Source organism: Dermacentor silvarum, chromosome 3, assembly GCF_013339745.2.
Source record: "Dermacentor silvarum isolate Dsil-2018 chromosome 3, BIME_Dsil_1.4, whole genome shotgun sequence".
NCBI classification, from domain to species: Eukaryota; Metazoa; Arthropoda; class Arachnida; order Ixodida; family Ixodidae; genus Dermacentor; species Dermacentor silvarum.
Genome location: NC_051156.1, coordinates 166029180 through 166045629, shown reverse-complemented (window position 1 = coordinate 166045629; position 16450 = coordinate 166029180). Strand labels below are relative to the sequence as shown.

Below are 16450 nucleotides of genomic sequence, written 5' to 3'. Positions count from 1 at the left end.
GATTTATTTTCGCATAGATGCAACTTACATTCTGAATTTACTGCTGTATTTCTTTGTTACGACGCATGCGCTATAGCTGGGAGCAGGGAATTGCAATCTAGTGTCGTCGGTGAAAATATAGGGCGAACACACATGCACTGAGGACGCTAACGGAGACGTTGTCGTTTCAGCTACCCTCTTTGTGATCGTTCAGCAAAGACGATTTTCGTCGCTACACAAGACGATTTTCGACGCTACATCAATTGCACCCGCAGCATAATATATAATAACTAAAGTCGAGTTTGGAATATAAAAAAAAAAAAAAAACCGAGTCGGTCGTGGTTACTCCATGGCTCGCAGAGGGGCCTCATCCTGAAGGTTCCAGTAATCGTAATTGTTCCTTACTATTCAGCTTTTAATGAGTGTTCGAAAAGTTCCAATATTCGAATCTCAAATCAGAGGAGGATTCAATTCGTACTGGAAATTTTGAATAAACGTACACTCCAACTAGGTGCATTTCGAGCCTAAATGTCCTAAATAGGCGTTGATGCACGCCGCACGCGACTACCAACGTCGATGACCATATGCATATAACTAAAGTCGTAACTACACTAATACAACGCGCAAGACAAAGCACGTAACTGAATCGTGAGTCAAATCAGCGCGTACATAAAAAAAAAAAAAAAAGTACGGTGAACGAGGTCGTTGGTAGTGCTTCTTGATCGTCGGTGGCATCGAGGCGTCGTAGTGCTGAGACCACCGAAGCGTTCACGGTGCGCCATGGAGCGAATAATGAGCGAAGCGTAGAGGGGCCGTCATCCATTTTCGTGAAGCGTCTGCGGTCCAGTAATCGTCGTCTGCAATTGTGTCTGCATGTCTCTCGATTGAGTAGTTCCTATTCATTTGCATATTTCTTGAGAAATCTTCTGTCTCGACAATGCCTAGACTTCCCCGATAGATCCATCGGTTCGCTAGGCTTAGATATTCGAACTACTCAAATCCAGAAGAGAGCGATTCAATTCTAAGTGAATTCTGAAATTTTGAATAAACGTACACTCCAACTAGGTGCATTTCGAGCCTAAATGTCCTGGATATTTTTTTTTTGCACCGAGATCGCGACTTAAAATCAAAAATAAAGAAATGGATTACGACCGTTACGAAACAGAGCGCAAAGAATGGACACGGACGCTAAAATAAGTATACGACGCAAGTGTAGTCTCTCCAGCAAATGTTTGATACAGACACGTGACCTATATTGAGAAAGGTAGTCAAAATGTTCACAATAATGACTCTACATCAAACACTGAGACATGACGAATATGTGTGCCTGAAATGTATTTATTAATACTTTCTTCTAGCGGCCATGAACCGACGACCAGATTCAGACGTTTCTGTAGCACTGCTTCACCAGAACCGCTGGCGGTATCATGCCTTCCCTTGCTCAATATAAAAAATAATTTCACAGGACACCACGGCGTTATAGCAGTTGCGAACAGTGTGATTCTTACCTGATCTGAGAGTACAGAAGCTGGTTCCATTATGCAGATGTAAACGTTGCGGTTGCCTCAAAAGATGAAGAGCAACGGACAGTACAAAACTCGCGTGATGAAAACGGTGGAACTTCGTCTTCACCTTTCTCTCACGCCGGTAGGAGCCCATGCGGCTTGCATTGGGTAGACCTTCCTTTATTATAACCGCTAAGTGTAGTCACTTATAAAAGCAATGGTTAAAAAAAACAAGTTTGAGTTTTCAAATTAATACAACATCTGTAGCGGGTCAACAGCGGTCGAACAATGAATGTCTTTGACGCCAATGTTTTGACAAGCGGAGTTGTCTTCGTCAGGGCGAAGGCAAATCTGACGAAGACGAGGCCCCTTTTTGAAACGTTGGCTGTAAAGACGTCCCTTGTTAAACGTAGTTGAAACCACCTGCTTCTTGGCCAATCTCCCGTAGTGGGTATGAGCCAAGGTTTAGGAAACAAGACAAGACAAGACAAGACGTCCCTTGTTCTACTATCATTGACCACTTCAAGTCTTCATGTTCCGGAGGACGGTTGTCTTCTTTGAATGTGTAGGAGCACTAACACACCCCCATTTTGTACTCCCAGAAACGTTGTAACGGACGCGGTACGATACACGGGTGGTTAGATGCGACTTCAAGCCAACGGTGGTCAACGAGCTGTGACGCAAAACATATACACGTAAAAAGGGTGTCGTTAAGCGCATGCGCTATATTATGCGGGGTGTTTAAAAAAAGCTGGCGCGGCCCTGTGGCAGCACTATAAAAGGTTACGAGTTCGTAGAGTTGACTAAATGAGTACAGGGGCAATCGCACTTCTTTGGCAGACAAATGGAACAGTGCGAATCTTCTTTTTCTTTTTCGCATGTTGGTCATTAGCAAGTGTTGCCGTCCATTACGCAATGCATCGCAGTCCACAGACGTAGCGCAGCTGTCTCTTTTGTCGGCTATCATGCAGCCTAAGTTCACCAGGAAGTCCCACCGTCTGTGCTTGTAGTGATCGTCGTGCTTTCTGCGAATGAGCTCGAAGCGGCGTCGATGGGTTTGCTTCCATTTACAGAGTCCCTGTAGGGTTCTGCCCATTCCGGAAAAGTTGAAAGGCCAAAGATGGGAAAGCCCAAGGCGTGTATCATGGCCACTTCGACCAGCACGCATATTAAGTTGACGAAAAATCCTGGTTTTGCCTGCAACAAAAATAAATTATGAGAAAAGGTCGTTTGGTTTTGTGTGCAGAATGCATTTCCTTTAAATGTTTGAGGAGGAGGTGGAGCAGGAGAAGGTGTAGGTAATGTAATGCATAGTAAGAAAGCGAAAAAAAAAAAACGAGATCGCTAGTTGCGAAAATCAATTGCAAAAATAGTTGCCGAACTAAATACCTCTGCCTTTATAACTGAAATACTGAACTTCTGAACAGGTTGTACCGAGCTGGCTGTTCGATAACATATATCGTAAAAGTAGAATGTGGTAATCTGCTATATGTGGGCAAAAATGTAAAATGCAACGTGAGACTTAAGGAGCACCTAAATATACAGGCGCTAGGAAGGAGCAGCATGACGTCGACGTCACGTCGAAGATAGAGCGCCGGCTTTATCAAGGGCGGACGAGATAACTTGCTTTTCGCACATCTTTTAAGAACGGAGAAAGAATCACCGAGAAAAAGATTGATTTTGCGGAGCAGCTTGGAACTACTATCACATCAATCGTGGCAGGCGATACATTCTGGACGCATGTTTAGTTATTACGAGTCTTTGATTCCTGCGCTCCTTTAATAAGAAATTGATAAGGTTGATAAAAAAGTTCTTCATTGGCATATAGGACAGATATAAAGAATGTAAGTCTTACTCTCTATAAAGAATGTACCTTCATAAAGTTTCATAAGGGTCCATTTGCACGCAAAAAGAGCAAGGCCACCACAGGGGGACAGAAGAGAGCTATCTTTTGTCCCCTCTGGTGACCTTGCGTTGTTAACCTGACTTTAAAGCATGTTTTACCAACAAGCCCAATCTTACACCATTCTTAAGATCAAACAATGCCAGATCCCGAGGATCAAAGCACCAAAGGCACACAATACGCTTGCTAAGCCCAATCACTATTGTGCACGTAGGCGACTCGCGCGAATGATTTCGCCGAAAGAGCAAGCGGGTCTTAAGTGAAGAAGCAGCGTGCGAGAAAACAACGGTCGTGTTGCATAACTAATGGGGAATGAATCCACGTATACTTGCCATAGGAGGAAGTGGCTTACTGTCACATGTAGATCTTTGTTTTTTCTTTAGGCGCCCTAGGTTTGTTCAAATGCCACTAGAATCACTTGTTAGAAGGAACCTTATGTCCCCGGCTAGTGGTACACTAAACCAATAGGTTATAGATAAATTCATCTTAAGAACAGCACAACACATAAATTACTGGCTTCCCCATCCTATGACATGACGTCGTATCAGAAATGCTGGCTGGCAATGTATTCAAAGCGGCACATTAGTGACGCTTAGTGGGTTAATCTTTGTTACACAGCAACGTTTTCACTAAAGGTGTCCGCGACTTCCTGATATGATGTCGTGTCATGTCTTGAATTTATCCCTGAGCCGTTTATTAAAGGTGAGAAAAAAGGCATTTGGTGCAGCAGCTAAATGTCGCCTTCCCTCGCTTCCTCCCCCCCTCCCTCCCGTCTTTCCAAGGCCATTCGCGCGACGGAAGATGTCGCGTTTGCGCTCTCTCTCTCTCTCTCTCTCTATATATATATATATATATATATATATATATATATATATATATATATAAATGGCGAGTGTAAAGAAGGAAAGAGATGCTTAATTCTGCAGCCCTTCATGAAGCACATCGCAGAAATGGCGTTTGCTCTCCGCCGTGCGTTCGCTCCCCGTGAAAGCGCGCGTCCCTCCCGCCCTTTCACTCGCACATACAGCATACGGCGCGCCGCGACGATTTCATCGCCGTTGAGGTCATACGGAACCTCACCGCGACGACGACGATGACGGCGACGGCAAAAATGCACTTGGAGTGCCCAAAAGCCTGTCTCTGTTTCCATGAAACATCACTGGAAGCCCATACAGTTCACTTCCTTTCATTTTACGAGTAGCTGCGCGAATTGCAGCAGCCCTAATAAGGGCTCACTTGCCGGCACACTGGTAAAAACGAAAACGATATATTTTTCACTGGCATAAAATTTGCGAGAAGCCACGGGCAGGAGGGCATCAGTCTTACCCATGATAGCAGAGCACAGGAAAATACGACACAGAAAAAAAAATCACTGCCCCTTCCACTCTGTGAAGATTCGCGGCCGCTCGGCTGGCCCGAACGGCGCTACTTGCGGGGAATGGTACATGTCGGGGTCCACGGGGGACGGCGTTCCTAGCGCGTTCCGCACACTTTTTTTCTACGACGTTCCCAGGCAAGAGTGCTTGATCGAAGTTCCGTATATACGTACAACCCACGCTAACGCGAACTCCTCTAACACCCCATCCTCCGTTGACCTACTTTTTTCCTACACCGACATTGGTTGGCGCGCCTCACGCTCTCCCCCTCCAACGCGAGTATTGGACGGCGCGACTTACTGCAACCCCACTCCCCATTCTCCTTTTCGCCTGCACCCTCTCACAGCATTCTCACAGGGCTAAAGGGGTCACTCCAACCCCTTACACCCTGTTGAGCTGTTTTCCTCTCCTCTCCCGTTAGGTCACGTGGCCCCTTTTTAGCGAAGTCCGACAACGACGGCACAGGGGCCGCATCAACAGCTTCGCTGTAAAAGAAAGGTGGTCAGCCCTTGTTCCAACAAGCCAGGTACACTACCCAAGGGCATGTCTGCTCGGTTCTTACAATATCCGGAATGCGGAGCTTGGCCAGGTCGTAGGCGATGGCATTCGGCGGTGTACCGGCGGGTATGATGAAGGCGAACGAACAGGCGACTGCCACAGGCATGGCCAGGTAGATGGGGTGCAGCCTCAGTGCGACAGCCTGCGCCATGGACAACGCTGCAATATACTAAAACACGTCATAGTTATTGATTGACGAGGTTCAGCGACCCAAAACTACACTTGGACTATCAGGAGGCCGTGGTATATAGATTAACCTTGCTCCTCTGCAGTTTAGGGAGCGCAGAAATCTAGGCCGCGTAACGCGATTGTATTTTTATTACGAAGCATTATTCTCCGAGTCACGCCACATTTTGTGGTTTCTCTCGGTATCTAGCCGTTCTCGTGGGTCAACGAGCAGTCAACTACCGCCATCTGCTGTCAAGGATGGAAAGTAACTGAGGCTTCAGTTGGCGGCCGTGAACGCTGGTGACGATGTAGGAGAACTAGCCTAGCGCTTTGAGTGTGAGCTGATCGCGCACATGCGACGACGCTTCCCTCATCCGCCAAGCACAGACACTTGCGCTGACCAACATTGCCCTGACACTAGTTACATCGCTGCGTCGGGGTCATTCGTCGTGCCAGTTGTGAGGGGGTGACGGCCGCAAGGGGGACGCAAGCGAGAGTCGAGCAAAACGACAAACCACATTGCGTGCTGCTAAGGCTCCATCAGCTCGTATACAGTATAATATACAGCATAAAAGTATACAGGCGAGTCCATCGCAAGAATTCCGTGCGTGCCGCTCCCTTGCGTAAACGTTTGCGCGCAACGTCAGTCTCTGTAGCATTGCGGGTCACTTTTTCCTAGCTTGTTACTTATTCATCTCCAGGGCCCTCATACAGAAAAATGAATGTAGATGTATGCAAAAGAGCATGCGAAGCAGCTCCAACTAGACGAGCGATAATGGTGGTAACGCCAAGTGCGAAGGCAGTCGAGTCAACGTTGTAATGTTTTATCAGCCACAGAGCGAGGATACGCTGTCAGAGTAAGAATTCGCTGCGCATAGTTATCAGCTGTTTACCATGTCGCAGACGAGGGGCAGAAGTATGGAACTCGTGGCCGTGTTGCTTGTTATCTCCGTGAACATGGACGCAGCGAAGCAGAACAGCAAAGCCGTGAGAGCCGGTGGCAGTACGTCCATGCCCTTCACGTTGTCCACCAGTATCGAAGAAAGTCCAGATTGCTGGAGATTACAACGATCAAGTGCATCACTCTCACGATTGCTGATGCTGTGAACAACATGGCGAGCAAAGTTATTGGGCAATTTCCGCTAGTTCTTTTAACAGGAATAAGGGACTGCATTAACAAAGCCCCTCGTTCGCGGGAAGCGTTTGTCCTTGTCAATGCCTTGGTTATTGTGCAGGACTGTGTTCACTTGAGCTGTTTGGCACATGGCGTATTCTGAACTTATTCTGATAAACAAACATCGCGAGGGCTGGACACTGAGTGTGTTTCATTTGACCTCCTTATGTCTGCTTTTCCCCTCTGTGTTCCCTGTTCGGGCTGGTAGTTACTTAAAATGCGCGTAGTCGGCGTGACCGAAAGATCGTACCAAAAAGGGCCGATGGCGCAAATAATAAAAACGCGTAAAAATGTTCGCATTGACGTCGCATTTCTCAGGGAAGTTCCTGTAAACAAAGGAAATTAATGGCTCTGAAAAGAAAATTTGGGACATTTCGGTCTGGGTGGGAATCTAACCCGAGCCTCTAGGGTGCGAGACGAGCACGGTTCCCCGATGCCAAAGCGCCTCAACGCTTCTGGCTTAGTAAAGGTGTGCCTAGTGCGTGCGTGATTGCACACCTCACGTCGCAGCCATCTGGCTGACGAAAGGTGTGGCCTGGTGCGCGCGCCATTGGGCACGTGATGGCGCAGACAATGGGGAGGAAGCGGCGGCACGTCATGGGTGTATGAAATGAGCGCGTTCATGACTTTTTGCGTTCTACAAACGGTATAATGCTTCCACATACCCACGCGTAAGCCGTCTTAAGCGTCTCTGGCATTTTTTTAATCAGCATGATGCTTTTTTTTCCCTTTTTTCTGAGTATGCATTGACTACTATTCCAGTCGGTGCCACAGAACAGTTCATGAGCCTTTGTGTGACCTGACTGTGTTCTCTGCATTAGATGTATCCATGTGACCTCATTTAACGATCCAGGGTGTTTCATTCGACCTCACTTGCGAACTGTGTTTTGTGTATTTATGTGACCTGACATTGTATTCTATCTTGATTTAAGCTGCCTTTTTCGTGAGTTTTATTTTCTGCATTTATGCGAGCCGACTTGACGTTCCAGTGTATTCTTTGAGATCTCTATCGTAAGCTGTTTAAAAAGCATTTATGGCACCTGACTTCGAGTCTTACTTATTGTTGTTGTTTTTGGCTTGTTATTAAAGCGAAACTCTCGTTTGCTCGTCATTAGTGTTCCCCGATCCAGCTACGTCTCGGCTCAACAATGATACAGCAACGCTACGTCAAGGACACACTCTCTTCGATTTTACTCAACCTTGCAGGCCTCCGACAGAGTCATGCCTCCTCCCACGAGGATCACGACGCCCCACTTGACACCCTTGACCGCCTCCTCCCACGTGAGAAGTGACTGTGACTGCCACGGGTTTCCAGGATTCTTCGGTATTACGAAGAGCAGCAGCGCCATCAAGGCGATCAAGGCGCTGGGCTGCACGAGCCTACAATCCGGAAAGAAACGATGGGTGACACAGCCTGAAGGACACGAATACACTTACGGATGAGCAGCGCACATCGTCAAAATTCAAAGCAAGAAAAGGAGTTCTGCTGAATGTGGCCTTCGGCAGAAAGTGGAACTTCTTATTGCCTTGTCACTGTTGAAGAGGAGCGCACAATTACTAGTATAAGAACCGGGAAAGATTTACGCACGAACTTTACGCGCATATTTACGTGCATAACTCAAATATTTATGTGTCTTGAAACAATTAAGCGTTTATCACAAAACCCATGTGTTCGGATCAATCGTTTCACTGCCCTTGTTTTGTGTGCTGGTATGCAAAATGGACTACCAACATACTCAAACATTCACACCATTGCCAATATTCTGCAAAGGTACATTCAGCGACTTTAACGCATCCGTTCAGAACTCTCAGAACTCTCAAGAATGCAAATGCTGGAAGGATAAGTGAAAAAAAATGTCGCAGTTTCACCCGAAAGGCCAAGCATCAATTGCGATAGCAACTTAGTAGAGAGCTATACGGAGTAAAGATAGTAGTTTTATCAGCTGTATAAACTTGGACATGCAGCAGCACCAGCAACACGGAGAACTGTTGTGGACGCCGTCGCCGTTTTGCCCGCGTTCGCACCGAACGCGCGCGGCGTTGGTGACTGTTGCCAGGGCCTCTGGGGGCGGCTCGGAGGTTTCCGACGAGATCAGAACGGGAAACTCGTCGAGGAGTGTCGGATGTCTTTATGACCTTCTCGAGTTGCAACGTTTTTATATAAATACGCATTTGGTGCCGCAGCTAAACGTCGCCTACCGATCAGACAATAAATATGTTCGTACCTTTGTTCGAAATTATGTGTCACCTCTGTGTCGGGCGCTAAACAGCTTCGCTGGCCGTCCACCTTCACATCGTGCAGTGACTCATGAATTTTTATTCTTTCACGCTGCTCATATGCTTCTTTAAAGAATAGAATAGTCATTTTCATAATAGTAGAGAATGCCTTTTGTGAGCTTCATTGTTCCGCATATTTCATGCACTTTCGTCACACCTAAGAGCATATTTTTTATTTTTATACGGGCGCTCGAGGTGCATTCGCACCGTCGGCACTGCCATCGCCGTTGTCGTGCTATCGCTGACGGCGCGTGCGCGACTTGCGCGCGGCGCGTTACAGAGTCTCCAGAGGCAAAGAACGCGTTTAGCTGCAAACACAACTAAGCGAAATGGGCGCACCGTCGATACGCTATACCGCCTTGGTGGCGGATCCAGAGCAGCGTTCAGCCTTCCGCCGTTGGCATGAGCGTTTTGCGGGCGCATACCATAACCAAGCACACTAGCCTTCCTGCAGAGCTACGTGGTGTATGCTCTGGTATGAGCAGATAACGTCAAACTATAACGTTATATTTAATATTTCACTGTGCGCTGACTAACGCTGGCGGTCTCCCGTCGGGCTCACCTCGCGCACCATCGAAGTTTGACATCTGTAGCGCGCCACTGGCCGGTCTAATCACGCGCATATATATATATATATATATATATATATATATATATATATATTATTGGCACCTTAATCACGCCCGCGGTGTGAGTCGCCTGATAGCGGCCATAGCGCAGTTCACTCTGACCAGCAGGACTTGTCTTGCGTGCTGCGGCGCGTCAGAATGGTATAGACGCGTTTATCCGCGTGCTGGCATCAGTGTGTTCATTACCTCGGAAACCTTCCGGTTATGCATGACTGTCAGTCAAGTTAGCCAAGAAAAAATAAGTATTCTGTCCCGTAATTCAGTACATGGCTATATATACACTTGTTATTGATGTTTTCAAATATAAGGAACGTGCCCTATGCGTTGAGCTCAAGTTTGCATACGTGCTACAGTGCTCAGAGATTGAGAGGCGACAATCGGGCCGCATGGCGGCAAGCACTTTTTCGCCACCGGTGAGCGCTGGGTGACAGCCGAGAGGACCAAACGCAGTCACAATGCATCACAGAGTCTCTCGGCTTTCATGTGATTTAGTGCGGCCAACATCCAACCATCTCCCAACCGTTTGCAGATGAATAAAGTCTTCAAATCATCGTCATTCAGAACATGCGTGAGCTCGGTGTCCTCAGCGCTCACCAGTATAGCCAACAGTGCCGGCAGCCACGCGCTCCGAGTATTGCGTTTCAATCGCTGAGCGCTCTACCTCTCTTGTGTACATTCCAGTAAAAAAATAAATTTTATAACATTACAAGTCTGCAGCGAAACTGGCGTCAATTGGAGTCTTCTGTATATTTATAGGCTATGGTAATTTTCTTGGCGAGTCGGGATTAGAACCCGGGTACTCACGGTCCGAAGGCGAGCATCATACCCACTACGCTATACACCCAAGCTTGCCGAGCTCCGCTGTTCTATTAGATTTCACAAGCGTGGAACTGGCTTAATCTTTTTTGGTGTGTCGTAGCTTCACCTTACGTTACGAGTTACGTACAACACGCATTGATAAATAAATGCTTCGATTCGCCATTTGACCAACGAATGAGTCAATCCAGATAAGACAACATTCTTCATGCGGGACTTACTCTCCATGGGGAAGAGCGTCAATCCATCCCGGAAATATTTGCGGCTTCATTACGAACCAGGCGATGATCAGTGTACCGATCAAAGTGCCGACACAGGTCTCTGCAAAGCTGTGAAGGTAGTGAAAAGAGAAAAACAAATATGGGACTGAATTTTATTAGAACGAATTTCTTTGACTGTACTCAGAATGGCAATCACTCTTTTGATAGCCGCTTCAAATAACAAGAAACCAGATATCCCTGCCGCTATATGCATCCCTGTCTCTGGATTATCAGCACTGCTAGGCTACATCAATAGAATGGAAGTATTCGACGTTTTTCTGTTTTCGGGGCCCTAATGACGCAGCTCGGAATTTCGAGGTTGTTTCGTTAACAGACTCTATTGTTACATATTACAGTTTCCGCTTGTGCACACAATAAAATGTTTATGTTTAACAACGCCGAAATATCAGCAAGCAAAGGTTTTCTTGAACTATATTTACAAATTTCGCAGTAAGATACTCTTACGCACGTCCATACGATGCGTGTTTTGGGAATAGTTTTATAGACCGCAAGTGCCAGGTATAACACAAGGGCCTCGAAACACTTTTTATCAATTCAGACTGCTTGTCGACTATGCCTTAGTTCGCAGTACCATGACGAAAACGGCATGTGGGTTTCATTCATGCAGTCAAGAACCAGCATGCGCTCAAAGCAAATAAACTATAATATAATTTAAAATTTTGATAAATCTACGACTTACCTTAGATGCCTGTGGTAAAAAAAATCACACAGATTTAATTCTGCGTAGCGCATATACAGCCAGGGCAGTAACGAGCGCGCACCGAGTCTGCGTCCTCCATTAGGAAATTGAGATGTGACCACTTAGCCCCTGTCGATTATTATTCAGGCTATGCGGGACCACAACTCCTGTCGCCTAAGCAGGTTCGCAGGAAATATTGATAGGCACACAACTTTTGCACTCGCCTGATCTTTCCCAGCTCTTTATACCGCCAGGCAATCTCTTCCCGGACCTTTTCTTCTGTAGACTCGCCCGCTTCGCTTCTCCTGTTGAGGTCAATATAAAGGTACGTGTAGTATCTTTAATTACACGACGTATAGTATCGAAGACGCGCTAAGTTCTGAAAAGTGAGGTCCAACAGAGACAAGATTGCGTTACGTCTGAAACAATATATACCGCGATCAATATAGCACTCTGAACAGTGCAACTGTGGTCCAGGTGATACAGTCTTCAAGAAAAAGCTTACAGTTTCGCCGGTATAGCGCGAACCAGTGACGCTACAGCTGGCTAAATGTATTGCGCAGTAAGCCTGGCGCTCATGACGCACGGGCGAGTTGTCCTACTTTGAAGTAGACCTCTTTCCTTTATGCGTAAGCACGAGTTTCGCTGCTGACACATGATACGGCGCGGTCTCCTCTGTATGTTTGCAGTAAGCAACGCAGAGAACGAACATTACGCTGCCTCCATAAACTGAATCTTGCAAAACGTTAATAAATAGTGTATCTGATTCAAATTTGCGCTGCTGCTGACTGAAAGTGTATTTGAAAGCACTAGAATTCCTAATAAGTCACTATTGTGCTTCATCAAGTTAAATGTTTTTGAAGAGATGCGTACGAGGTTCTCTCTTTAGGCCCCTAAAGGAATGCGGATATCGCCTCTTTCGCAAGTTACCTTCACCGAGAAGGAGATGTCCCTGTGTCGTGTGTCACCCTGCGTGAACGCCTTTCCGGTAGGTGTTCTCTAGTTCAAATGCCTTTGGAGTGGCCGTGTATCAGGCGTATTAGGCTGTTTCGTTTTGGTGTTTGTTGGAGTAAACATTCGCAGGTGTGAGTGGACAATCTCCTTTCGAGAAGTTAAAGAACTGAGAGTTGTATTCGTTTGAGGCAGTTTGCGCCGCCTGGTGGGGAAGTGGACAGTCTGTCCTTTCCTTAGCTGGTCGCTATTAAAACAACGCTTTAGCTTCTTACTGCTGCATTCGCTCGGCTTTTTAATAATATATACTTTGGGATACCCTATTAGTGCGCCTCATGCCATTCTCGCAAAAAAAAAAAAATTGCAAGACGACGTCAGTGCCGTCCAGTAAACATGAGTAGGAATCCGAGCACTAGAAGAAGAGTGATAAAGACAAAGCAGATGTGCTCAATCGTTGTAATTGCATGTAGAAGAATAAACATTAATTTAGGACAACCTGCGAAATTAGGAAGGCGACGTGCTAGAACAATAAGGTGCGGACAACTCTAACCAGTACACAAATGTTGAGCGGGCGTTAGCGAATCGTGGCTGCTGCTGGCGTGATAGCGCTTTCCAGAATCAGTGTTCTCCACTGTTGTAGTATCGGCAGGGTGACTGAGAGGTGGAATCCTTGACTGCGAATCTGTTGCTCATAAGTTCAAATACTCGCGGCTCAGCGAGAAGTTTTGTTTGTAATTTTCTTGCCAATAATTTTGGGATTCAAGCGATGGAAGCAGTGGATATCAACACAACCAAGGGAGTGTAACAGCTATCGCTCTAAAATAACAAGAAATACTTAGAACAACATCTTAATACCTTGAAGTGTGTATCCTAAAACTTTACCGAGTGTAAAAATCCTGGCACTCTAGACTACGAAATTGAAATGTCAGACATTAGTCTGTGTGGAGGTGCGATGACCTTGTAAACAGTGGGAAAGCCAGCGTGAATACTTAGGTCATTGCGACTGCTATGTTCTTATATGAAAGGCTCTAACGCAACAATATAATTACCAAGTAATATATGATGTGATATTCCAGCAGAGCTTTCAACCTCTCGTGAAGGAATTCTTGCGTTATATCCTTACGTGTAGCTGATGCCGGCTGTTCCTATCAATATCAATGTATTAAGTTCTACAGAATTGCATATTTCGTTTAGCTGATCTGAACAGCTGCACTGAACTTTTGTGATTGTGAAGGACCACCTCATTTCTTTATTTGATATTTTTACACTGAGAATACGTTCGTTCAATGCAGCAAAGCTTTATTGAAGAGGGCTATTAGCATAGCGACAACCAGTTTGAACACGTTCTCTTTCTTTAGTGCCGGGCCCGATTGGGCTCCGCCGCACATATTGGCTTAAAATGTACAATAATTTGTCGTATTCAGTTTTAGGGCCTACTGCTGGTTGTCCCAACAATAATTTTCGTATATTGCATTCGCTTCAGAAAAGAAATCATAACCGCTGAATGACATTAAGGACGAACTTCGTCGCTTTCATGACTCACATGGCCTCACTAGCGTTCCACTGCATGTACGCCCAGCTCAGCAGAGTGCAGAGGAGCATGGTGGGCGCGTTGTACAGGAGCCACGTGACGAAAGTGATTTCCGTGGAACCTGGAAACAGGCTAGATTTTTGTGCATGAGCGGTGTGAGCGAAAGCGCTAAAGATATGCGTGGTCTTGCCGTCAGAATGTGTAGAGCTGCGAGCACTTACTCATCAACGATACCCTTAAGGAGAAAGTTTGGTCCGGTTCCCAAAAGTGAGCCTGTACCCCCTATACTGGTTGCGTAGGACACGCCGAGCACCATCGTAGTTCGGAGCAGCCTGGTGCGCTTGTCTTCGGTTCTGGCGAGAGGATAAAAGAAAACCGGAGTAAAGAACACTTTCAGGCAGGGAGGTAAACTGGACGCACGGCCAGTTTGCTACTTTACACTGTAGGAAGAGGCTCAAATTATGAAACAGAAAGAAAATAGTGTGGGTGTCGCTTCGTCTGTAGATCCACATAGAAACTACAGCCGCTCGCAGAGGCTTCTCGGCTTCAAGCAATGGGGTGCACCATAGAAGGTTCTGGTCATCATATCCGGGAAGATGCACAGATGTTTGATGGACTCATCCCACGCTCAACTGTGTCACTCATCCCTACGAGGAACGAATAGGTCTTTGTGGATGCCCCCGCTCCGCCACAAGTGACACAAAAAATGCTGCTTCGCAGCCGGAGAGGCCTCGTGGAAGCTGAAGCTTCAAGGAAGCGTCGATAATATGCAGGCGACCGACGACTCGGATCGCAGGCTGGTAACGCCACTGTGTAGCTCTCTCTAGCGCCCCTAGTTTCCCTTTCAGAATAAAATAATTCCTGGCGCGTGGGCAGATACTTGGGCTTGTTGGTATGGCATAATTCACTGTAACGTACGGAAAGGACAGGATGAAAGCACGGGGGACGACACACGGCACTGGGCAATGGGAAAAATTATGTCACCCCAGTGATTCATTCACGACATATTTTGCTCCAGTTTCGATAGTTCTGCCCCTATTAGAGTACCCTTGCTGTAATTGGCCGAAGTTAGAGTCAACATATGCTGGATGGGGGAATACGGGACCTTGAGGAAGTGAAGTTAAAAACCGAGGAACCTTGACTACCGCCCATAAAACTACTCCCAGGATTTAAATATTCTTCGTGAGGGTACATCTGTTTAAATCATGAATACGTTAATTGTGCAACTGTACAGTGGCGCTGTCAGAAATTTAATACCGATGTCATGTGTGAAATACACTATAGCCCGTTTCCTACGAAGTAGGCCATGCTACGAAGGCTAGAGAGACTTCTCTTACTTCTCGAACCCGTGACAAAATAGTATAGCGTCGTCAAGGAGGTTTAAAAAAGTTTTTTGCTGCATGTGTGTATGAAAGAGACAGACATGCGTCATGTACTTTGATTTAACTTAAGAAGGAAGCTAACCACTATTCCGCTATTCAAGCACACGTAAAACGCAGAAATGCCTTCATGAGGCAACCGCTGGACGGATTTAAATGAAATTTGTTGCACTTGAGACATAACGGTAAAATTTTAGTGACCCTAAGATGCAGGATTCTTATTTAGGACATGTATTTTTGAACAAAATATTTCTAAAACTGGTAAGCTTAAAAAAAGTTGCAGCACATGGTTTACAAAATAGTAAATCTGGACCAACTACAGATGTTGCAGTTCTCTAAACTGCATTTCTTCGAGCCTACGAAGCGGGAAGACTTGAGAAATGAGTTATCAGCTTACGTGAAATTGCTACAATGTTTGTTAGGGATTTGCAAAACTCCTGCTCACAAATTAATGGTGTTTTAACAGTGGTGTACAGCACAATTTTGCCCTACTTAGATCTATTCTTAGGTGCTGTATACAGAATCGTGATATCATTATTTATTGCGGAGTTACAGAGTAGTAAACTTGATACATGAGTTCTTTCGTACTTTTTTGGTCCTGTTGCAATATTCTAAAATTTTTATTAAAGCAATTGACGGCATAAAAATATCCACTTCCAACAATCACCAGATTTTGAACTTTACTTTTAAATTCAAGAAGCCTCATTGAAATCGGTGCAATGTACCAAGGCCCAATTACGTGACAAAAAAATTCACAGGGTCTCTTGTGTTATCCCTAAGACGAGTCGAATGAGGCCAAGTGCTGAATGCATTAAAGACGGACACATGACGTACACATCCCTTTTAATTGACTTAGTCTACGTTGCTTAGTCAGCCCTCCTAATTCGCTTACTCCTCTTAATTCACTTAGTCATCCTCCTTAATTAGCTTAGTTTACTTCGCTTAGTCATCCACCTCTTATTTCCAAATGTCAAGAGTTCGACTCCCAGCTAGGGTCGTTAGTACGAGTGCCCTAATAAACTCTATCTTAATTACCTGGGTCTTAATTAACTTCGCCTTAATTACCCCGAATGGTGGTGGGTTCGACTCCCAGCAAAAGTCTTTTCGACTCTGACCAAAGGCCGAGGGTTCGTAGGCTTTTTATATCTTTCGTGTCGCTGACACGTTTTCGCTCAGGGTCAACTGACTAATGAGACAGATAAGGCTTTCGCCTTGAACGTGCTTCCTAATATACAAGTACGCAC

The 16450-nt window shown here is 45.8% G+C and overlaps 1 protein-coding gene across 2 annotated transcripts in view; it reads right to left on the bottom strand.

Moving 5' to 3' along the window:
- Window positions 1–1301: 1301 nt before the first annotated feature.
- Window positions 1302–16450, bottom strand: part of LOC119445997 (solute carrier family 13 member 2) — a 30719-nt gene continuing 15570 nt past the window's right edge. For both annotated transcript variants that reach the window (XM_037710298.2, XM_049663801.1), the window contains 9 exons: window positions 14049–14180; window positions 13840–13959; window positions 11570–11650; window positions 10607–10714; window positions 7863–8043; window positions 6383–6544; window positions 5326–5463; window positions 1969–2681; window positions 1302–1869 (listed from right to left, as the gene is read on the bottom strand). In XM_037710298.2, coding sequence (XP_037566226.1) covers window positions 2463–2681; window positions 5326–5463; window positions 6383–6544; window positions 7863–8043; window positions 10607–10714; window positions 11570–11650; window positions 13840–13959; window positions 14049–14180 — 1141 coding nt within the window. In that variant the 3' untranslated portion in view covers window positions 1302–1869; window positions 1969–2462. The remainder of the gene's footprint in view (window positions 1870–1968; window positions 2682–5325; window positions 5464–6382; window positions 6545–7862; window positions 8044–10606; window positions 10715–11569; window positions 11651–13839; window positions 13960–14048; window positions 14181–16450) is intronic.